Below are 25254 nucleotides of genomic sequence, written 5' to 3' on the forward strand. Positions count from 1 at the left end.
ACCTGGCATACACCATCCACCAACAATTGCTCTTTGCTCACAAATAATACAGAACTCTGCACGCAGTGTTACTGATTTCAGCGTGTTTAATCAAACCCCGGAAAGCGGTGTTTGTTTGCCTCCGCTGAATATAGGTGGGCCCGGCCTTCTTCATGACATCGGTGCTCGATTGGTATGGTCTTATACTGGGCAAAGGAGTTACTTGTCCGCTATCCTAATTCTTCCCCCGAAACAGGAAGCACGAGTGTTTGGGTCCATGTGATGTGTGGTCACTGTGTGGAGGGATTGAAGATATTGGGACTTTCCTGTGACATGGTGGTCTGTATACAGTGACTGGGCTCACATTTCTTCCCTGCCTATTAGAAAGTCTTCTCGCTCTGTACATCAGCTGGGGGCCACCGAGTGTCCACTGAGCAGGTAATAGAGGAGCATCATGTGTAATAGAGCATGTGTAGGGAAGACTGTTCCTGTATCTTCCTGTATAGAAGGAGGGGTCTGTCTTGTCTGGAATACTCCATATGGAATGCAGTGCTGGACATAACACCCTAAAAAATGTTGTATTTAACACCCTCTTCCTTGTTATTCCACCACATGTGATGACTGGTAGCAGAGCTTACACACAGGGTTGCCAACCCTAAACCACTTGGCACTTTTACCCCCTTCCTGCCCAGGCCAGCTTTCAGCGCTGTCGCACTTTGAATGGCAATTGCATGGTCATGCTACACTGTACTCATATGACATTTTTATCATTTTTTTAATACCAATTAATCTTCACTGGGTTTTCATTTTTTTGCTAAATAAAGTCTGAAATTTTAGAAGAAAAAAAAGTTTTTCATATTTTGCAAACAGGTAATTTTTCTCCTGCACTGATAGGCTGAACTCACGAGGCGGAACTGATAGGCAGTACTGATAGGTGACACTGATTGGTGACACTGATAGATGGCACTGATCAGCAGTACTGATGGACACTGATAGATGGCACTGATCAGCAGTACTGATGGACACTGATAGATGGCACTGATCAGCAGTACTGATGGACACTGATAGATGGCACTGATCAGCAGTACTGATAGGTGACACTGATAGATGGCACTGGTGGGCACTGATCAGCAGTACTGATGAACACCGATAGATGGCACTGGTTAGCAATACTGATGGACACTGATGGATGGCACCGATTAGCAGTACTGCAGGGCACTGATCAGCGGCACTGGAGGGCACTTGAATAGCGTCACTGATCTGCACTGTGTGGGGCCGATGTCCCTCTAACAGAAGCCAGTTAACGTCTTTCTTCTTTTCTTTATGCCGACAGCATGAAGGAAAAAAAAGCCGATAACCAGCTTCTGTTTACTTCCGTGACCAGCTTTCATTGGCTGGCAGCTGATCACGTGGTAAAGGGCCCACTGTAATTGGCCCTTTGCCCGATCTGTGGTCATCCAAGTTCCAGGGAATTGACGATCACAGAGCATGCAGCATGAGAACGGGAGGAAGTCCATGCATGCCCCCCCGGCAATGTAAGCCCACACTGTAGCCGTCTTAGGACTATAGCGCAGGCATCGTGTGATTAACCACTTGCCGACTGCTGCACGCCGATATACGTTGGCACAATGGCAGTGGTGGGCAAATGGGCGTACCTGTACATCCCCAGTCTCCCGGCGATTGTGTCACAGAGCCTCAGAACGGGGAGATGCGTCCGCCATAATGTCGCAGTCATGCTAAAAATCGCTGATCGCCGCCATTACTAATAAAAAAAATAAAATAATAAAAATGCCATAAAACTCTCGCCTATTTTATAGACACTATAACTTTTGCGCAAACCAATCAATATACCCTTATTGCGATTTTTTTTTTTTCCAAAAATATGTAGAAGAATACACAGCGGCCTAAACTGAGGAAACTTTTTTTTTTTATATATATTTTTGGGGGATATTTATTATAGCAAAAAGTAAAAGATATTGCTTTTTTTTCAGAATTGACGCTCTTTCTTTGTTTATAGCGCAAACAATAAAAACTGCAGAGGCGATCAAATACCACCAAAAGAAAGCTCTAATTGTGGGAAAAAAAGGACGTCAATTTTGTTTGGGTGCAACATCGCACGATTGTCAGTTGAAGCGACGCAGTGCCGAATCGCAAAAAGTGCTCTGGTCGGGAAGGGGGTAAAATCTTCCGGGACTGAATCGCTTAAAGAAGAATTCCAGGTATGCATATTTTATATATAGATACCTTGTTCCTGCTTGGTCTGATGTAAGTAGAAGCTGGAAATCACTGAGGTAGACACTGTTAGTCCAGTGATCTCCACTTTCTTCCATATCCTGTGCTGAGCAGCTCACCTGATGCATTGTGAATAGAGGAGATCAGCTGCTCAGCACAGGCACCATTCAGAGAATGATTTACATTTTCTGAATGAATGCAAAGCATAATCTGATTGGAGGAGGTGGAGCAGTGACATTACGCTGTCCATCCTGTCCAATCAGAGAATTCTTTGACTATGCCCACACTTTTTGCCCAGTTGCTGTGTGGTATGACATCTGTAAATGGAGGGGCAGACCTTTCAATCGTCCTCCGTTCATAGATCCGGTTTCATTCCCAGAAGTAGTAGTATGGCTTTAATGTATGGAGCAGTTGGACCAAAAGGTTGGGCATAATTGGACTCTCCTAATGAGAGCCTGTGACAGTACTTACTTCCATCCCCATTCTAAGACTATTTAATTTACCATGTGAAACAAAAGATCTGTGTTACTACCTATTCTGAAGCTGCTCCGGTTCAATTATCTCTTCAGTACCGGCTTCAGTGTAGAGGAGAGATCTTCGACAACGGCTGCAGAGCTTGGGCAATGACGTCACCCATAGCCTTACTATGGGGCATCGATTGTTTGCTGTCCCTCCTTTACACTGAAGCCAGCGATGGGATCCAATCATGTAACCAGAGTGACTTTAGAATAGGCAAGTATAGGCATCTTTCCTTTTACAGGGTCGATAGAATAGGTTTAGAATGAGGGTGTGAGTAGTAAGACTTAGTTAGGTTTTGATTGAACTTCCACTTTAAAGTGTAACTAAAGAAAAAAAACAATTTTTTTTTTTTTTTTAGTATTGTGTTGAATGGAAAATGATTGGAACACCTCACAGTTTTTATTGATGTCTGTGCTCCTGTTAGGGAGAGTCACCCTCTCTATTTGTCCTGTTTACCATTTTTACCAAAAGTGAAAGTAAAAGAAGATGCCACATTTTGGGTTGACATCAGAACAGTAATAGAGGGGAAATCTTCTAATGGGGACAATAGTTCTGGTTACACACCAGGATTCCCTCACTTTGGAGGGATTTCCTCTCCCTTCCTGTTTTGGCTATGGGACAGAAAGTGAAGGGCAAATTCCTCAATGGGACACAATTGGCAAAATACAAACTGATAGGGGTTATAACCCTCCCTTACTGTATCCAAAAAAAAAAAAAAAAAGTATTTGCCTTTAATCATACTTTAACCCCCAGTGCACTGGCAGCTTATGGTTGCGGGATGCTCGGGGCATGGATGGAGGAGGATTTATACTAATAGGAGAGTAATAGGCACAAGGCACACACCCTACTGATCATAAGGCTGGCCATACATAATCCTTTAGGTTTACCAAAACCATATAATATGAAGTCAAACCTAAAAACACTTTCAATTTGTATGCAGTCAGGCAGGCCCTTGCACTGCATAGTTGAAGGTAAATCTAAAGGAAATTGAACAAGAAAATTGTATAATGTATGGCCAACCTTAGTTATGTCCTTTTTTGTGCTGTTTTTTTTTTTTTTGTATTAAGCAACACTTTGACTCTAAAGTGGAGCTAAAGGCAAACTTTTTTTTTTTAATTTTAGAAAGAGTAAGGAAGAAATATAACCCCTTGTCAGTTTTTTATTTTATTTTATCAAGATTTCCCTTTACTTCGTGTCCCATAGACAACAAAAATAAGTGAGAGTAAATCCTTCCAAAGTAAAAGAATCCCTGGTTGTCACCAAGGTCACTAGAACTGGTGTCCCCAATGAAACATTCCCCACTTCCTGTTCTGGTGACAATCCAAAATGTGGGATTTTCTTTTATTTTCAATCTTGGTGACAGCAGTAAATAGGACAAATAGGTTACACCTAACTAATGGGGACACAGAGAGCAATAAAAAGCTGACATGTTCTAATCCCGCTCCATTTTATCCAAAACAAAAAAAAAAGTTTTGCATTTAGTTACATTTGAATTCACTTTGTATGAAAATGTTTTTGTTTTCTTTTTGAAAAAACAATGTAAAAGAAACTTGAAAGATATATATATATATATATATATATAAAATATAATATAATAAAAAAATTATTTATGGAAAGGAAAACACTGCAAATAGGCATTTAAAATGTCAGAATTAAGTTAGTGACAGGGTCTCTTTAAATATCTAACTCTATAAGACATTTCGTTTTATATATGATTTTTGTAAACCAAAAATCATTTTGCAGGCAAGTTACAGAGTTTGAGTTGACAGATGCAGATAAACCATTTGAGTTTTTTTAGACAAGGTCCTCCGATTGATGAAAAAAGCTAGCAATGTCCTGGGATGACCTGATCCCCTATAGGTTGTATACTATTGTGTAAGATATTAGTATTTTTATGTTTCTCTGATACGCTATGTAAGAACCTGATCATTTAATGTTTATTGTGTTTTTTCAGGTGTTACAGCATGCTTCTGATAGAAGAGAAGTATAGGACAGTTGCTGAAATCTTGTTCTCCTCAGGGACCTGTCCAAGATGTGTCCTTCGATTATGCTGTGTTGGCTTCCCAACTCCTTACCGTCTTCCATACAAGGTATCCCCATTTTATCAATCCCAAATGATAAAATAGAAGTGAATAGTGTATCCTTTAAATAAAATGTAAAAATAATATTATTATTATACAGAATTTATATAGCACCAAAAGTTTTCGCAGCGCTTTACAAAATAAAGGCAGACAGTACAGTTACAATACAATTTGGTACAAGAGGAATTAGAGGGCCCTGCTCGTTAGAGCTTACAATCTAAGAGTATGTTGTAAATTTGGAGCAAGCAGGATTAGGGCACTAACTGGAAGAGGATCCGTGCTTGAAACTCATTAAGGGCTCTGGTAGACGTTCTTGCTAAACACTGCCTCTTGTATTCGAACACAATGCTGCTCAAACACATGCATTCAAATGCAGTATGCAGTATTTGACAAGAATAAGCTGTTTGATCTGCTTTAATTTACATATATAACGCACAGTGCTAAAAAATGCTGTCATAAACCTGTGAACCCAGTGAACGAATTAACCAATAAGCAATGAAAAATAATAATTAATACCTGTATTCAATAACAACCAGATTTTGTTGACCTTTAAATTACAAAAGGTCATACAGTGCTTCTCCTCACTTTGGGCAATGTAAATTCGTAGCTGCTCTGTCCTCCTCAGAATTGCTCAACAACCCGTACTCCACATTATTAATTAAATGAGAAGTACAGCCAAAGCTCATTTGGCTGTACTTCTCCTGTGGATCACAGGAGTACAGTTTATTCTGCACTCCTGTGACCCTTTTTCAGCAGACAGTGAGCTGTAGCCAGCTGTTGGCTGATGTCATGGAGCTGGTCCAGGCTCGGGTAAGATCATGACAATGAAGTCAGGATCTGCCCACATCCCTGGACCAGCACCTGGCTCAGCCTCTCAGTGAGCCACCAATGAGAGGCTGAGCCGGCCTCTCCCGCCCCCTCTGCAGCACTCTGCTCAGGGAGCTCTGAGAACTGAGCAATCAGCAGTGTTAGATCGCTCGGTTCTCAGTCTTAGAGCCGGCAAGGGACATCTACCTAGGTAAGTATGATTCAGAAGAAAAAACAAACCCCATACTTCTCTTTTAAAAAGAGAGAATCTCCATAGTGTAAACAATTTTTTAATAAAAATAGATAAAAACACAAAGTATGGTTCTATACCAGCTAAAAACACAGCTTTTGAAATGCAGTATTCTATTTAAGTCCATGGGAATCTGCTGACCTGCTTTTGATATGCATTTTAACCACTTCCCGCCCAAGGCCGTCATATGGCTTCCTAAACTTTGACTGGGGATATCTGAATGATACCTGCAGCAGATATTCAGATATCATCTTTTTCAGCCGACGATTCCCTGCACTGTAAGGACAATCATAGCAGAAGTTCAGCCGCTTGATCATTCTTACAGGCGGCGGGAGGTGGGGACATCACCTCCTGCCGCCCTTCCGTGCTTCTACCGGCTCGCCCGTGCAAACGGCTAGCCAGAGAAGGAATTCGTCGGTGCCGGAAGTTCCAGAAGTTCCAGTACCAGATGGTCCCCGGCAGTCTCTATGATCTTCAGAGGCCCAGGAGCAACGTTATGACGTCATGTCTGGCCTGGCAGTTGTAAATAATGCCGTGTATTCAGCTTAAAAGGCCAAGATCGTTTTAAAATTTTTTTTTTATTTTTTATTTTTTTTATCTCAGCCTTTCCTGCCTAGAGGAGAGATGAGGGCCCGTCCCCGCGTGCTCATACGCAGATTGAACGAATATGCACGTGACTCCCACATATGTATATGGCGTTCAAACCACACATGTGAGATATCGCCGTGAACGTTAGAGTGAGAGCAACAATTCTAGCCCAAGACCTCCTCTGTAATTGTAAACTGGTAACCTGTAAAAAATTTTAAAGGATCGCTTATGAAGATTAAAGTGGTGTTCCGGCCGAAATTATACTTTTTAAATAAAAATACCCCTATAATACACAAGCCTAATGTATTCTAGTAAAGTTAGTCTATAAACTAAGGTCTGTTTTGTTAGTTTATAGTAGTAGTTTGTTATTTTTTAAACTTACAGCAGGCCGTGGCCATCTTAAGTGTGGGCATCTGAAGCCAGACTGTATTTCTTCCTCAGTGCTCAGTGCAGCACAAGCAGTGTAATAGGTTTCAGGTCAGGTTTCCATAGCAACAGCAGTGTCAGAGGAAGTTGCCTCCCCTTCCCAGGAGGCATTGCAAACAGGAAATGATGCGATGGGCCGCGGCCAGGGAGGAGGAAGTGAAAAATGAATACAGCAGATATACAGTTGGTGCTGAGAAAAAAAATATCCAATTTGTTTACAGTGCACAGCTTAGTGAGGGATGTTGAAGAGTTGTAAAAGTGGGTGGAACTCCACTTTAAGTACCGAATTTTGGCACCATTCCACAAGTGTGCCCAATTTTTAAAGCGTGTCATGTTAGGTATCTATTTAAAATTGCTGCACAAATACCTTGTGACATAAAAAGTGGCAATGACTGCCATTTGATTCCCTTGGGTCTCTGCTAAAAAAACATATATAATGTTTGGGGGTTCTGAGTAATTTTCTAGCAAAAAAATGATGATTTTTACATGTAGGAGAGAAGTGCCAGAATAGGCCCGGTATGGAAGTGGTTAAACTCATGTCAAATGTAGGATAAGAACACACATATTCATGAACCCTAAATATGAAATACACAAAAAAGCCTTATGATCAAAAGTGTCTGATGCAGGGCCAGTTATACTTCCTGCCACCTTGGCCAGTTGTTCTGTGCTGCTCCCCTCCTGCACCATTCAACTGGCTAGATTTTATTATCCCTAAAAAAATCTAATGTCATAACCACAAGAGACATTCAGAAGCTGGAGGTGGAGAGGCTGATTTCGCTTAGAACTGATTTTTAGAAAAGCAGAGCAGGCTAGTAACATGGACCCAGAGTGGATCTACTGTAATTGTACAGTACACGATTCCACCAATAAAAAAAACACCTACTGTGTAAGGACAGCAACAATGAAGAACTGGCAGGGAGGTAATCTGGAACCTGTGTTTCTTTGGGGAGATTTCCCTTCACTTTCTGTCTCATAACCAAAACAGGAATTGATAGGAAACCCAGAGAATTCTGGGGTGTCACTAGGGTCCCCAAAACTAGTGTCCCCATTGAAAGATCTTCACCCTATTTGTATTCTGGTAACAACACAAAATTTGGGATTTTCTTTAACTCTATGCAATAATAGTAAACATAACAAATAGAGAGGATGGATCTCCCTAAAGTGGGCACAGACAGTAATAAAAACCTGACAGCTGTTACCTCTCTGCTCTATCAAAAATTCAAAAAACATTTTGCCTATACTACTTTAATATTGGTGAATGGTGATAAAAAATAGATGTCAGTATAAATAACAGTTATTATGACAAATATACACTCACCGGCCACTTTCTTAGGTACACCTGTTCAATTGCTTGGTAACACAAATTGCTAATTACCCGATCACATGACAGCAACTCAATCCATTTAGACATCTAGACATAGTGAAAATGATTTGCTGAAGTTCAAATGTAGTATCAGAATGATGAAGAAAGGGGATTTAAGTGACTTTGAACATGGCTTGGTTGTTGTTGCCAGGCAGACTGGTCTGAGTATTTCAAAAACTGCTGATCTACTGGGATTTTCACACACAACCATCTCTAGGGTTTATAGAGAATGTTCCGAAAAAGAGAAAATATCTAGTGAGCGACAGTTGTGTGGAAGAAAATGCCTTGTTGATAGTAGAGGTCAGAGGAGAATGGACAGACTGGTTCGAGATAATAGGCAACAATAACTCAAATAACTACTCGTTTACAATCAAGGTATGCAGATTACCATCTCTGAAAGCGCAACACATTGAACCTTACAGCAGATGGGCTACAGCAGCAGAAGACCGCACTGGGTGCCACTCCTGTCAGCTAAGAACAGGAAACTGAGGCTACAATTTGCACAGGCTCACCAAAATTGGACAATAGAAGATTGGAAAAATGTTGCCTGGTCTTATGAGTCTTAATTTCAGCTGCAACATTCAGATGGTAGGGTCAGAATTTGGCATAAACAACATGAAAGCATGGATCCATCCTGTCTTGTATCAACAGTTCAGGCTGGGGGTGGTGGTGTAATGGTGTGGGGGATATTTTCTTGGCACACTTTGGGCCTGTTAGTACCAACTGAGCATCGTTTAAACACCACGGCCTGAGTATTGTTGCTGACCATTTCCATCCCTTTATGACTACAGTGTACCCATCTTCTGATGGCTCCTTCCAGCAGGATAACGCACCATGTCACAAAGCTCAAATCATCTCAAACTGGTATATTGAACATAACAATGAGGTCACTGTAGTCCAATGGCCTCCACAGTCACTAGATCTCAATCCAATAGAGCACCTTTGGGATGTGGTGAAATGGGAAATTCACGTCATGGATGTGCAGCCGACAAATCTGCAGCAACTGCATGACCCTGTCAAAATCTCTGAGAAATGTTTCCAACACCTTGTTGAACCTATGCCACAAAGAATGAAGGTAGTTCTAAGGGCAAAAGGGGGTCCAACCCGGTACTAGCAGGGTGTACCAAAAAAAAAAAAAAAAAAAGTGGTCAGTGAGTGTAGATCTTTACTACTGAGTGAATTTAGCCTCATGAGGGACACAGCCACTGTTTTAGGGTGAGTAACTTTTTATTTAAATTGTCCTTACATATGCGCTGTGTCTTTCTGATGCCGAACCTTTATGACACAAATTACAAAGTGTGATCTAACTGTTGTTATGGTCTATTCAGGCACTTATAGAAAGCAAGTAAGGCGAGTACACTAATTAAAACGCAATAAAACAAAGATGTCAATTTGCTGTGTCTTTCAGGACCTGATAGAAGAGCTGCGGAAGTTCTTGACTCCCGGAGATGGAGGTGCAGCTGACGGTGACAATGCTCCACCAAATAAGAAAGCTAGACTAGATGACTCTGATGGGTGTCCTGCTGAAGAAGCGCAGAGCGCAGAGACCTCTGGGGCTTCGCAAACCTGTAATTTGTGTTTGGGGATTCTGCAACACCTCAGTGATGCTGAGTTTGTCAAGAAGGTAATTTACACTGAGGCTGGGGGTTATAAAGATTGATACTTAAGTTTTATCACATAAGTTCTACTTTGATTTCAAACTGCAGAACTTTTCATGTAGAACTGTTGGGTATTTATGAAACCCAGAATCGCTTTTATTATTAAAGGTTGCTGTAAAATGTTGATGTGTCATAGTGTGTCACATCTGTATATTTTGGAGACCATAGCATTATCAAAAACAATATGACCACAGCGCTGTCTACCCATAAAACAACCCGCCTCCCTTCCTACACAAGTGCCACCATGGCCTTGGCCTTTCACTTTGCCAGATGCATCACTTGGTGCCTAAGAAGCTTATTGCCAGACCAAAGGACCAAAGCGCAGTTAGAAGTAGAACTTTTGCAAAACCTAAAAAGTATTGTCATAGGATATTCAGTGAGATGTAGCAGTTCCAGTTGGGGATTTTTTGTTACTAAAAGTATATGGTAAAACATCTTAGGTGGCCTATTATTTAACTCTCTTTTCATCTTATTATACTTGGTAGTGAGTGATACAGTAATCTTATAAGAACGTGCTTATCTGTTTTTAAGTCCTTACTAGGCTGCCAGGTTGCGGGTAAGTATAACTTTGCACTTTGCTGCATTTTAAAATGCTATACAATGCTTGGACAGGAGTAAATATACAGTATTATTTTAAGAAGTATGTTCATTTGCAATTCAAGTCAATTGAAATGAAAATTCAATAAAGTTTAATCACTAAAGGCAAATATACTGCAAGTGCAGTTGCTCTAGATCTAAGGGGAAGCTCTGAGATGAGGGGAAGCTCTGCTTATTTCTATTATCCAATCATGTACAGCAAAAAATGCTGTTTTTACTTTCCCTGTATGTGATTTAGTATTTGCAAAATAAAGCTTTACCTAATTTACGAAGCTCTGGAGAAAGTGCACTTGCAATGCACAGTATATTTGCCTTTAGTAAATCAACCTCAATGTGTCTAAAACGCTAATGCTAACACATCTAGATCATCATGCATTTTTGTTAAAGGGTTACTAATAAAGTGCAGATTGCCATTCTTTAATGTGGTGGCAGAATTTGTTTTCATTTTTCAGGCTAAAGACAGAAAAGACCTGTTGATCATACTTGAAAAGCAGTATCCTTTTCACCTCTGTGAGCTAAACTAAATCATATCTTTCTTCTGTAAACTACTCATTTCCTCATCCCCAGTTTCACGGAGATAAATAAAGGCAGAGATATTTGAAGCCCAGCCAGGGTAATAGACATGGCTTCCTCCATAGATACAGTGGAGGAGTGAGCCTGTCCACCCAGGGACAGGAAGTGTATTACTGGCAGAATCACCAGGTGAAAATGAAAAAAAAATACTGAAAAAAGAAAACCAATGCAGCCATCACATCTAAGGAATGATAATCTGTAATAGAATAACTTTTTGTTTTTGGTTTTAGATATGCTTTAGTGGTTGTATGCAGTTTATTGTACAACCCCAATTCCAAAAAAGTTGGGGCACTGTGTTAAATCTACATAAAAACACAGAATGCAATGATTTGCAAATCTTGTCAACTCATATTGTATTCACAAAAAAAAAAAAAATAGAAAACATATCAAATGTTTAAACTAAGAAAGTACCATTTTAAGAAGAAGAAAAAAAAGGACATTTTGAAACTGATGGCAGCAACACATCTCCAAAAAGTTGAGACAGGGCAACAAACAGTTGACAAAGTAAGTGGTACTAACAAAGAAGAACTCAAATAATCATTTGGCAACTAATTGGGTTAATTGGCAACAGGTCAGTAACATAAGTGGGTATAAAAAGGGCATCTTAGAGAGTCAGAGGGGGGAATTTACTAAAACTGGAGCACTCAGCAATGCATGATAGCCAATCGGCTTCTAACTTCAGCTTGTTCAGTTAAGCTTTGATAATAAAACCTAGAAGCTGATTGGTTTCTGTACAGAGCTGCACCGGATTTTGCACGCTCCAGTAAATCTCCCCCCACAGTGTCTCAGAAATAAAGATTGACGACGTTTACCAATCTGTGAATAGCAGCATCTATTTCAGAATAATGTTCCTCAATGTAAAATTGCAAAGATTTTAAATCTATTATAATTTACAGTATTTAATATTCTCATAAGATTCAGAGAAACTGGAGAAACCTCTTGTGCACAAGGGAAGGCGGGCCCTCGGACAGTACTGCATTACAAAACAGGCATGATTCTGTTATGAACATCACTGGATGGGCTCAGGAATACTTCCAAAAATCACTGTCTGTTAACACAATTCGCAATGCCATTCAAAAATTGAAGTCAAATCACGATCATGCTTCGGAAGAAGCAATATCTGACCATGATGCAGAAATGCTGCCTTTTCTGAGCCAAAGCTCATTTAAAATGGTCTGTTGCATAGTGGAAAACTAATCTGTGGTCAGATGAACCAAAATTTGACTTTCTTTTTGGCTACCATGAGAGCTGTGTCTGGACTGAAGAGGAGAGGGACCTTCCGGCTTGTTATCAGTTCTCAGTTTACAAGCCTGCATCTCCGATGGTATGCATTAGTGTGTTGGGGCTAGACAGCTTCAGGGTGTCAGGTCACCTTGAGGCTAGGTGACAGATGCACACCATTGAGATCAGGAGTGCACCGCAAGGTAGTGGACCCTACGGCTGACAGCTGCGGATGGGAGTCAGGGTGGTAAGGAAGGCAGGGCCGCTGGAACACCAGCACGGATCCCACCGGGGTTAGAGCGTAAGATTCCCTGGGGCACGGAGTCTAAGAGCCAGCAGGTGTTCACCAAAGCCTCTAGTGGTGAGGGTGGACTGGGCTGCAAGTGGCTCCAGATCGCGACCCCCAAGGTCCCCCAGCTCACACCCACAGTAGGCAACAGGAGGATAGGGATAGTAAGGGAATAAGCCAAGGTCGGGGCCACAAGCAGACAAGGACAACAGAGTTCACGCCAAGGTTCAGGGTCACAGGCAAACAGGGATAGTCAGGGACACGCCAAAGGTCAGGGTCACGAGCAGACAGGAATAGTCGAGAACAGGCCAAAGTCGGTAACTGGAATCAGGTGCAGGAAACACAGCAAGTACACACGAAAGCTAACACACAATGGTTGATCAGCACTGCTGGCTTGCAGTGCACAGGTTAATATAGGATTCCCTGATAGGAGCTGGGGTGGAGCCATGCTAGAGGAGAGTTTATAAAAGCAGTCAGGTGAGAGTCAGCTGGTCTTTAGAGATGAACACATGGAGACAGGTAAGCTGACAGACAAAACTCTATTGCATAACCATGACAGTACTCCCCCTCTTATGAGGCCTTCCCCTCCCCTGCCTGGGTCCTGGCTTAAAGGGAAACTCCAGATGAAACCTCCTCAACAGACGAGGAGCAAAAATCTCAGATGCAGTGATCCAAGACCTCTCCTCAGGACCAAACCCTTCCCAATGTACGAGGTACTGAAGAATGCCTCTACGGCACCGGGAATCCAGAACTTGACTAACCTCGTATTTAAGATTATCCTCAGAGACCGAAACCGAGGTAGGGAGAGGACAAGAGGACTTATTGAGGGCTAAAGGCTTCTTAGGAATGGGTAAAGGCATAAGAAGACCATCAGGAGTCTGAGCAGGGTCCCCCAGACCCTTAAAGATGAGCTGGACATCCAGCACAGAATCATCAGACTGGGCAGAAGTCAGTGGATCCCTGAGACCAGGTTGGTTAGAAAGTGATGTGTCACAGAAGTCAAGCTGGATAGCTTCAGTGGGCATAGGCTGAACTGGTGCAGAAGCCGACTGAACAGCATTGCCAGGTGCAGCGACCACCAGAATCGCATCACAGGCCGTAGCGACTGTGGAACTGGTAGACGAGTCAGCCTGGGTGTGCGTCCAAGGGGGTCCAGGAACAGGCAAAGGTAAATGACCATGCAAACTGGAGTGAATGATCGGCTAAGGTTCACAGGTGGGCTTCTCATCCAGAGTGCCACATGACCCAGAGAGTGCCTCAGCCCGACTATTGCAGGAGACATTCCAGTAATCGCTATATGCAGCGGGAAGAGCAGAAGATACTGGGATGGTGGCAACAGGAAGTTTCTCTTTTGGGGTAACCTTGATTAGGCAGGAAGAGGAACAGGAGGAACCCCAAGCCAGGATCTGTCCAGCAGTCCAGTCAATGTTTGGAGAATGGAACCGTAACCAAGGAAGACCTAATATGATAGGAGATGAAGCCTTAGGTAAGACAAGGAAGGATATCCACTCCTGGTGGAGTGTCCCTACCGACATCTTAGCAGGGAGGGTCTGGAAGCGGATAGGACCCCCTGAGAGAACAGTGCCATCAATCGCCAAGACCACCAATGGCGTTGAAAGGGGCAAAAGGGTAAGTCTCATGGAAGATGCAGTTTCCCAATCCATGAAATTGCCAGCGGCTCCAGAATCCAGATGGGCCGAGACCGAACGAGCGGAAGCACCGGGATGAAGGAACACAGAAGAAGGCGAGAAGGTGAAGGTGATACTTCAGGGTCTAATACTCCACCTTCCAGATGTATTAGCCCTGATCGTTTTTCCGGACGATGAGAACAAGTGTCCCGAAAATGACCTTTGGCCCCACAATAAGGCACAGGCCCAGAGTTCTGCGCCTAGCGCGTTCTTCAGGAGACAACTTGGTCCAGCCCAGCTGCATAGGCTCCTCAGCGGGCAGGGGGTGCTCCTCGGATCGAAGAGAAGGGACTGGGAGCTCGGGCTGCCTAAGGGAGTGCTGGCGTCTTTTTTTTCCAGGGCCCTCTCCTGAAAGCGAATATCGATCTGGTTACACAAGGTGATGACACTGTCCAGATCAGCAGGAAGGGATCTTCCTGCTAATTCATCCTTCACTCTATCAGAGAGGCCATGTAAAAAAGTTGCAACTAGGGCCTCATTATTCCAGCTCAGTTCAGCTGTGAGGATACGGAACTGAAGAGCATACTGTCCCACAGAAGCGGACTCTTGAGGGAGATGTAAAAAAGCGCTTGCCGCTGAGGAGACACGACCCGGTTCCTCGAAGATATTCTGAAAAATTTTCAAGAAAGCAGACAGGCTAGAAACCACTGGATCATTCAGTTCCCACAGAGGGGCAGCCCAAGCTAGCGCCTCGCCGGACAGGAGGGATATAATATAGGCTACTTTCGGACAGGAAGTTTTGGGGCTGAAGTTCAAAATGAATTGTGCACTGGCTAAGGAACCCCCTGCAAGCCTTTGAGTCCCCAGAGAAACGGGCCGGAGCTGGCAGTTGTAATGAATGTGTGGCTGCGACTGGTGCGATAGGTGCAGCAGCAGAGAGTGGTTGAGGTTGTTGAACCGGGGGTCCTAATGAGGCCTGAAGCTGTTCAAAACAGGATGCCAAATCCTGAAGGAATCGCATCACTTGCGTCTGATGCGATTCCCAGGTCTCAAGTCTGCAAACTAAGCCCTGCAACTGCAGGGGCGGATCCAGAGTCTAGTCTCGGGAGGGGCACTGCCAGAAAATACGTTTTTTGGGGGGAATTTATCAGGGAAATGGCTGGTGTTGGCGCTTCAATCATCACAGCACCATGGTTGTTATGGTGTCAGGATGATTGAAGCGCATTTTTTCTATTATTACATTGTTATATAAAATGAAATAGTTCAACTCACCATAATGCAGAATCAGTGGGAGCCCCAAGCGTGTCACTTGCCACGTTGCCTGCCACCAGATGCGGATTGTCACTTGCCACTTCACCTGCCACACGTTGCAGATTGTCACTTGCCATGTCACCTGCCCCCAGATGTGGATTGTCACTTTCCTGCTACAATTGTCACTTGCCACATCGCCTGCCACCAGATGCAGATTGTCACCTTGCCACGTCACCTGCCACACATTGCGGATTGTCACTTGCCACATCCCCTGTCACACATTGCGGATTGTCACTTTCCACGTCACCTGCCCCCAGATGCAGATTGTCACTTGCCTGCTACAATTGTCACTTGCTACGTCACCTGCCACCAGATGCGGTTTGTCACTTGCCACGTCACCTGCCACCAGATGCGGTTTGTCACTTGCCACGTCACCTGCCACCAGATGCGGATTGTCACTTGCCACGTCACCTGCCACCAGATGCGGATTGTCACTTGCCACGTCACCTTGCCACCAGATGCGGATTGTCACGTCGCCTGCCACACATTGCGGATTGTCACTTGCCACGTCGCCTGCCACCAGATGAAGATTGTCACTTGCCACGTCGCCTGCCACCAGATGAAGATTGTCACTTGCCACGTCACCTGCCACCAGATGCGGATTGTCACTTGCCACGTCACCTTGCCACCAGATGCGGATTGTCACGTCACATGCCACACATTGCGGATTGTCATTTGCCATGTCGCCTGCCACCAGATGAAGATTGTCACTTGCCTGCTACAGTTACAATTGTCACTTTCTGTATCCCAGAGGGTGAGGCAGCAGATTACCAATCAGGCAGCAGAGAGATGATGTAATCTCTCTGCTGCCCGTAGCTACCTGCACAGTGAGGGCGGAACTGCAGGGATGCAGGGCGGGCGGTGAGAGATGATGTCATCTCTCTGCTCCCCCGCCCGCCGGCTCCCTGATTGGCCAGCAGCCCGGCCGCTCTCTAAATGTCACCAGTGGCCAGCCCGGCCGTCCGCTCTCATCTGCCCACCCCACTGTCAGGCTTAGACTGTCACCAGCCCCCCCGGCCGTCCGCTCTCTCACCCGCCCACTGTCAGTGACTGACAGTGGGCGGGTGAGAGAGCGGATGGCCAGGGGGAATGGTGATAGTCTGAGACTGACAGTCAGTCTCAGACTGTCACCCGCCCGGCCGTCTGCTCTCTCTCTCCCGCGGACCCAGCTGCCTGCCCTCTCCCCAGCATTCTCGGAGGGGGCAATTGACCCGTTGCCCCCCCCCTGGATCCGCCCCTGTGCAACGGATCATCTGCGGGTAGCGGCACATCAGCCAGGTCCATGGCTGATCAAACTGTCAGGTCACCTTGAGGCTAGGTGACAGATGCACACCGTTGAGATCAGGAGTGCACCGCAAGGTAGTGGACCCTACGGCTGACTGCTGCGGATGGGAGTCAGGGTGGTATGGAAGGCAGGGCCGCTGGAACACCAGCACGGATCCCACCGGGGTTAGAGCGTAATATTCCCGGGGGCGCAGAGTCTAAGAGCCAGCAGGTGTTCACCAGAGCCTCTAGTGGTGAGGATGGACTGGGCTGCACCTGGCTCCAGGTCGCGACCCCCAAGGTCCCCCAGCTCACACCCACAGTAGGCAACAGGAGGATAGGGATAGTAAGGGAATAAGCCAAGGTCGGGGCCACAAGCAGACAAGGACAACAGAGTTCACGCCAAGGTTCAGGGTCACAGGCAAAGAGGGATAGTCGGGGACAAGCCAAAGGTCAGGGTCACGAGCAGACAGGAATAGTCGAGAACAGGCCAAAGTCGGTAACTGGAATCAGATGCAGGAAACACAGCAAGTACACACGAAAGCTAACACACAGTGGTTGATCAGCACTGCTGCCTTGCAGTGCACAGGGTAATATAGGGTTCCCTGATAGGAGCTGGGGTGGAGCCATGCTAGAGGAGAGTTTATAAAAGCAGTCAGGTGAGAGTCAGCTGGTCTTTATAGATGAACACATGGAGACAGGTAAGCTGACAGACAAAACTCTATTGCATAACCATGACACAGGGTGAATTTGATTCAAATCAATTCGATTTAAATCACGATTTAAATCACTAGTAAAAAAGGCTTGATTTAAATCAACTCAATTTAAATCATAATTTTTAAAGAGCAGCTGTCATCTCTGTCCCACAGCGGCTCCTCCTCTGACCCGTTGTTGACTCACCGACTGTCCCATTCACTTTAATGGGACGGCTGGTGATGCGGCAGTGACACAACAAGGTGAGGGACGTGGCGGCAGCAGGTGAGTGGATGCCGCTAACAGGCGCTGCAATGATGGATGTGAAATGACAGGTGCTCTTTAAATGTAAGGACTTATTTTTACTGGTAGTTAGAATCTTTAATATTTTCAAACAAAATGAAGGTTTCCTATTTAGAATATTAAGCTGTCAGATTAGTAAAACTGTGATATCAGAACCGATTCAATTATACAGTTTGCACTGTATATAGACAATACAATGGGATAAAGGATTATTCCTAGACTTTGTTTTATCTCATGGTTACTGTGAAATTGTGTGAATGCATCAATGCAGTGCATGTTATCGCAGCTTGCAGAGCTTGGATTCATTGAATGAGTTTACCAAAAATGTAAATATTGCAGAATATACAGCCTAATGCTACAAAACTGAGCTCCATTTCATGCTGAATAAACTAAATGATTAATGTATCTTAAATAGAAACTATCTTTAGATAGATTTTTACCCCAAAAGCATTATATTAAAATAAATTTGATAAAAATCAAGAAAACCGATTTAAATCAAACAAATCTGATTTTTTTTTTTTTTTAAATCATTGATTTATATCCACCCTGGACAGTTTGCACATCTGAAAAGGCACCATCAATGCTGAAAGATATATCAAGATTTTAGAGCAGCATACGCTCCCATCCAGATGTCGTATTGTTTAGGGAAGGCCTGGCATATTTTAGCAGGACAATGCTATAGATTCATACTGCATAAATAATATAGCCTATACAATTGCGACACGTATTGTGATTGAATGTTATTAAAAATTATCTTGCCTTTTCAATCTGCAGCTCTGTAATATTCTGAAAATGCAATGCAATATGGCTACCCGGAGGTTTTCTATACACAGAATGTGTACATAACACCCCCCAGAAACATAATTTCCTGCTTATGTGATTGGTTCACCAATTTTCCCAGAAGTCTGCACTAAGATACAAGCCAGGTTTCAGGCATCCCCTGCAACAAAAATGTTATTTCTTTATCGTACATCATGGGACACAGAGCCTTGAGTAATTACTTAATGGGTTATAGGCTACGTTCAGGTGTTGACACTGGTAAACCCAATCAAGGAAGTTTACTCCCTATATAACCCCTCCTCCTTCCAGGAGCACATCAGTTTTTTCGCCAGTGTCTAAAGGTGTTGGTCACGAGTGAAGATGTGATCTGAGGAGCTCCAGGAGGGATCCATGCTGGATTTAAATAGCCTCCATAGACCAGATCCATCCAAAGTGCTATTGAGGCCTAAAGGGATGGTACCTGGGGCCTCATATCCAAAGCACGAGGTTTTGCCTGTAACGCCTCTCTTTGTATGGCTGGACCCCAGGAACCCAGGGCTTAGGTTTTGTTACATTACCTAAAGCTTTCCTGGTGGGGTGCTCTTTACAGGTCTGAGGCAGTTGGAGCCCCGTTTTTAGGGACCCAGTCCTTGAAGGTTTGCTACGCAGCCCGCCGTGATGTGTGAAGGTTGGATTGTTTGTTAATTCAGCAAATCCTGCAGCGAGGATAAGGTAAGGGAAGAAACTTGGGTATTAAAAACATCTATGTATTTCTTCCATTAGGGAAAAAATGTTGTCATGCCTTAAATCTCCACTAGAGGGAGTCTATGCACATACCTTACTCTGTTGTCTTCACTGTAAGCTCAGTCTGTGTCTGGTTGCAGCAGCGTGTAGAGGGAGACTCTGCAAGGTAAGAAAAAAAAACTGCAAAAGTGTTTTCTTCTCCCTGATGGGATCAGAGGGTTGGGGGACAGCAGCGCTGTACCCCCTTACATTACACCCCCAAACCCCCCCTCCCGCTAATACAGGTAATGTTTTACTGTGGCTGTTTTTTCTTACTTTATCTGTGCCTACTGCTGGATGAGTGTCTGCCCACCCCCCCTCATGTTGGGTCTGGAATCCAAAAAACACCACGCACAGATGCCGTAACATTTTAAATAGAAAAAGGGGCAGAACTTTTTCTTGGAGCGGGCAGGGCCTAAAAATCTAAATCAGTTCCTGAAGATCTGCTCCTTTCGCATGGAGACAATTAGGTCAGTAGTTTATATCCTTCTAGGAGAAGAACTTCTGGCATCAATCGACATCAGGGATGCATATCTGAATGTCCCTGTATTTCCCGCTCATCAAAAGTTTCTGCGGTTTGATTAGAACAGCAGCATTTCCATTTTGTTGCCCTGCCCTTCGGGCTAGCCACAGCACCCCGGGTGCTCCACCTCTAGCCAGGTTAAGGGAACAGGGCATAACAGTCGTAGCGTACCTAGACGATCTATTTCTAATAGATCAGTCGGTGGCTCGTTTGGAGCAAAGCGTACGCATTACAACCAACTATCTGAAAAGTTTGGGTTGGATTCTCAACCTAGAGAAATCTTCCTTAATACCGCTAAAAAGGCTGGAGTACTTGGGTCTGATCATAGACACAGCCCAGGAAAGGGTGTTCTTGCATCAGGCAAAGATCAACTCCATAAGAGAGCTGGTGCGGATGGTCAGGTCAAATGGCGATCCCTCCATTCGTCTTTGCATGAGGTTACTAGGAACCATGGTGGCTTCATTCGAAGCAGTTCTCTATGCCAAATTTCATTCAAGACTGTTGCAAAACAGTATCCCGTCTGCTTGGAACAAAACAATTCAAGCTTTAGACTTGCCAATACAGCTGTCCCCAAGAGTGTACCAAAGCCTCACTTGGTGGTTACTATCCCAGAATCTGCTGAAAGGAAAATCCTTCAGATCAGTCATCTGGAAAGTGGTAACGACAGATGCCAGTATTTCAGGCTAGGAAGCATTACTAGAAAAGACAACTGTCCAAGGACAGTGGTCAAGAACCGAAAGAGCCTTGCATATCAATCTCCTAGAGATTCAGGCAGTACGTCTGGCTCTAAAGGCCTGGACTTTCAGGTTACGGGATTCCCCTGTCAGGATTCAATCTGACAATGCCACAGCTGTGGCCTATATCCATCACCAAGGGGGCGCCAAAAGTCTCTCAGCGCAGAGAGAGGTGAACCATATTCTAACTTGGGCAAAAAGGAATGTTCCGTGCCTTTCGGCAGTCTTCATTCTGGGAGTAGAGAATTGGCAGGCGGACTTCGTAAGTCGCCAGCAGTTATTCCCAGGGGAATGATCTCTTCACCCCGACATATTTCGGCTGTTTGCCAAAGATGGGGGACTCCGGACATAGATCTTCTAGCTTCCAGGTTCAACATGAAGTTAGTCAATTTTGTGGCCAGAACAAAGGATCCACTCGCATGCGGAACGGATGCGTTAGTGACCCCATGGGATCAGTTCTCACTGATCTATGCATTCCCCCCTATTCAGTTGCTGCCATGACTTCTTTACAGGATCAAGCTGGAAAAAAAGCCAGTAATTCTGGTGACACCAGCATGGCCAAGAAGATCATGGTATGCAGAAATCGTAAAGATGGTAGTGGAGGCCCCACTACGGCCAGATCTGCTCTCTCAGGAACCGATAGTCCATCCTTCCTTACGGTCTCTAAATTTAACGGCTTGGCTATTGAAACCCAGATTCTGAAGAAACGTGGGCTTTCCGGGTCAGTTCTTTCTACCCTGATTAATGCAAGGAAGCCAGCTTCCAGAGTCTGAAGGGCTTATGTTTCCTGGTGTGAATCCAAGGGTTGGCACCCTCGGAGATAGGCAGAATTCTTGCCTTACTACACTTAGGGGTAGAAATGAAATTGGCCTATTATTAGTACTATTAAAGGCCAAGTCTCAGCTTTATTGGTCTTATTTCAAAGACCACTTGCTACTCATTCCTTAGTCCGAGGTTTTATGCAAGGGGTAATGTGGCTTAATCCGCCCGTCAAACCTCCCTTGAACCCTTGGGACCTAAACTTAGTTTTGCCTGTGTTACAAAAACAGCCATTTGAACTGATACAACATATTCCCTTAGTCCTTTTGACAAGGAAGTTGGTATTTTTGGTTGCTATATCCTCAGCAAGGAGGGTTTCGGAATTGGCTGCTCTTTCTTGTAAAGAGCCATATTTGATTTTTCATGAGGACAGAGTGGTGTTAAGCCCTCGTCCAGGCTTTTTGCCAAAAGTGGTCTCAGGTTTTCACCTGAACCAAGATATTGTCCTGCCATTGTTTGTTTTTTCCAAAACCATGTTCCAGGGAGGAAAAGTCACTACATTGTCTTGATGTGGTGAGAGCAGTGAAAATCTATTTAAAGGCAACTGCTCAGATTCGTAAGACTGATGTCTTATTTATTCTGCCAGAGGGTCCTAAGGAAGGACAGGCAGCATGGAAATCCACTGTCACTACGTGGATTCGACAAGTGATAATTCAAACTTATGATCTAAGTGGTAAGATTCCCTCGTTTTAAGTTAAGGCACACTCTACCATGTCAGTTAGTGCTTCTTGGGCAGTGCGTCACCAGGCCTCCATGGCTCAGATCTGCAAGGCCGCAACTTGGTCTTCAGTGCATACATTCACAAAATTTTATCAGGTGGATGTAAGGAGGTATGAGGATATCGCCTTCGGGCGCAGTGTGCTGCAGGCAGCAGTATAAATCCACAAGTCTGGGGGTACCCTCTGGGTTGTGTCTCCCTCCCCTCAAGTAGAATTTCTATGGGACGTCCCATTAAGTAATAACTTAAAGCTCTGTGTCCCATGATGTACGATAAAGAAAATAGGATTTTTAAAACAGCTTACCTGTAAAATCCTTTTCTTGGAGTATATCATGGGACATAGAGGTCCCTCCCCTCTTTTTTGGATTGAAGCACAGGCGTATAACACGCACATTCATTTTAAGAGGGAGATTTCAGGAAAAAAACTTAAATTTTAAATAAGGAACTTTGAAGCAAAATAAGGGTCAGTGCCTATCTGCAGCCTCACCATTGCCATCAATGCAGCCTGATCAATGCCCATCTGCAGCCTCACAAGTGCCATCAGTACAGCTTCGCCATTGCCATCAATGCAGCAGCCTCACCATTGCCTTCAATGCAGCAGCCTCACCATTGCTTTCAATGCAGCAGCCTCACCATTGCCTTCAATGCAGCAGCCTCACCATTGCCTTCAATGCAGCAGCCTCACCATTGCCTTCAATGCAGCAGCCTCACCATTGCCTTCAATGCAGCAGCCTCACCATTGCCTTCAATGCAGCAGCCTCACCATTGCCATCAGTGCAGCCTGATCGATTCCCATCTGCAGCAAGTGGGGACAGGGAGGGGGGCAGGATGAGTGCCGACAGATTACATGCAGTGAGAATCCTATGATAGACAGAACAGTGGTCCAATGGCGGCCCAGGATACGGGACTTCCTATTACAGAGGCCGCCAAGTAAACAGGAGATTCTCACTGCATGTAATCTGACGGCGCTCGTCCCGCCAACGCCCCCCCCCGTCCCCTCTGAGGCAGCTAAAATTTAACTATTGGCGTATAACACGCACATGCTGTTTTTGCACCCGATTTTCATGGTGAAAAAGTGAGTGTTATACGCCAATAAATACAGTATTTTGCTTTGCTACAAAAACTGATGTGCTCCTGGAAGGAGGAGGGGTTATATAGGGAGTAAACTTCCTTGATTGGGTTTACCAGTGTCAACACCCGAAGGTGGCCTATAACCAAATAAGTAATTACTTAAGGCTCTGTGTCCCATGATGTACTCAAAGAAAAGGATTTTACAGGTAAGCTGTTATAAAAATCCTTTTTTTTTTTTTTTGGTGAGATACTCCCAATAAGAAATCACGTCTAAAGGAATGCAGGCCCAGCAGCTTTCCGCATTAGTGTCCTGCAGGTGCACAGCTAATTGATAATTATGAAACCACTCTAGAGTTGCCACCTCATCCCTTTAAACCCAAACACCTTTGAATTACACAGGTTCTGAGGCTAATTAAATGCAGATAAGGCAACAAGTGAGTTTAATTACCACCTTAATCATCCACAGAACCTGTGTAATTAATATGTGTTCGGGTTTAAAGGGATGAGGTGGGAACTCTAAACCACACTCCCATTAGACTCACTTTCCCACATAGACACAGAGTGATTTCTTCAGAATAACAAAAGGTAGGAATCTGCAACAAAGTTTGTTAAAATCCTTGCAATGTACATAGATTACCCAGAGTGGAATGTTTTTTTTATGAACAAAAGTGAAGTTACACTTTAACTGGCCTATCTGCAGTCCAGACCTTTCACCAAGTGAAAATATAAGGTCTCTGCTGACTGTGCTGAAGGCTAAGTTACACAGCACCAAAGCATTTTACACCTCCACATTCAGAAGGGGAGCACTGTTTTATAGCTCCCATTTCCCCCATAAATATATATCAACTTTAAATCGTCTATGTATAAAAAGTTTGCTGAACAAATGACACGTATTTGCACAGCTCCAACAAAATTTCCTGAATTCAGTGTTATTTAACCATCTTGTATGATCGTTAGCACCATCTAGGGGTCAAAATGCAGTATTTGTTTTTAAATATCTCAATCAGAAAAAAAATAGGTTTTGGTGACTAGATGACGCTTGCGGTCATATGACCTAGTTTTATAACTGAATATGATCAATTTCTTTGGAGCTGTGTGAATGTTTGTCAGATTCATTTAGAGAACTTTTATACATTGACCCCAAACTGTAGCACAGATGGAAAATGTCCAGTCTTGCATGTTCTGATTGTGTTGTTTTTTTTTTTTTAATGCAGACCTTTCATAAAGTCCAGTCTGAGGGATATGAGTTCAAAGACTTTGTTTTCTCAGTGTCTTTGCCAGCGCAGCTCTTGGTGAGAGAGGTAAAGTATATTTTTCTTTCCCATTCTGTCTTCCATTAGGTGCTGCTTTAGGCTCCCATGACCAAGTTTTAGCCTATAATGTCACTGTCTTTGACCTGGGGGATGAGAAAGTGAAGGTGTCACAAATAGTAACCCATCACATTATTCTAACCTGCTGAAGACAAAATATTCTGGTTCCTTAGGACAGAACAAATATTTATATATGATGCATGTCTAATACCCAGTAGACTTCTTGTATGAACAGTCTAACTGTAGTACTTTCTGTATTTCTTCTTTAGCAACCAATTGGCTTCAAATGTTTCTCTTGCTAGGGTGTCAATAAGAAAATGTAGGGCTAAATCACATACAATTATACACTTTAATGGTTTCTACTTGAAGTTGATATCTGTGTGTGTGTGTGTGTGTGTGTGTGTGTATGTATGTATGTATATTTATATATATATATATATATATATATATATATATATATATATATATAGCCTATATCTCTAATGCTTCCCCTGTGCCTCATGGGCATGTTAAAGTCCAAATTTCCACAGGGATTTGGGGGACTTTAGTGGTTAATTGGAGTAGCAGAGGTAGGTTGCTGAAAAGGTAAAATAGAATTCTTTGTTGAGTGTCCTTTCAAGGGAACCTACGGCTTCACAAGATCACGAGATTAAAAAATGTTTAAGTCCACAAAATAGCTGCCAGTGCAGTATTTGGACAACCGTTACAGTGTTTTTTTGTTTTTTGTTTTTTTTTATTACAAAAGCTTTTATTAGG

General features: G+C 43.7%; 1 protein-coding gene across 1 annotated transcript in view; it reads left to right on the top strand.

Annotated features, from left to right (window-relative positions):
* Positions 1-176: 176 nt before the first annotated feature.
* PUS10 (pseudouridine synthase 10) overlaps positions 177-25254 on the top strand; it is a 145595-nt gene continuing 120517 nt past the window's right edge. Inside the window, exons 1-5 of the mRNA XM_073628101.1 lie at positions 177-417; positions 1997-2198; positions 4685-4820; positions 9654-9869; positions 24403-24489. Of these exons, the coding sequence (XP_073484202.1) occupies positions 4695-4820; positions 9654-9869; positions 24403-24489 (429 nt within the window). The 5' untranslated portion in view covers positions 177-417; positions 1997-2198; positions 4685-4694. The remainder of the gene's footprint in view (positions 418-1996; positions 2199-4684; positions 4821-9653; positions 9870-24402; positions 24490-25254) is intronic.

The sequence above is a fragment of the Aquarana catesbeiana genome, linkage group LG04 (genome assembly GCF_042186555.1).
Source record: "Aquarana catesbeiana isolate 2022-GZ linkage group LG04, ASM4218655v1, whole genome shotgun sequence".
In the NCBI taxonomy this organism is placed as follows: Eukaryota; Metazoa; Chordata; class Amphibia; order Anura; family Ranidae; genus Aquarana; species Aquarana catesbeiana.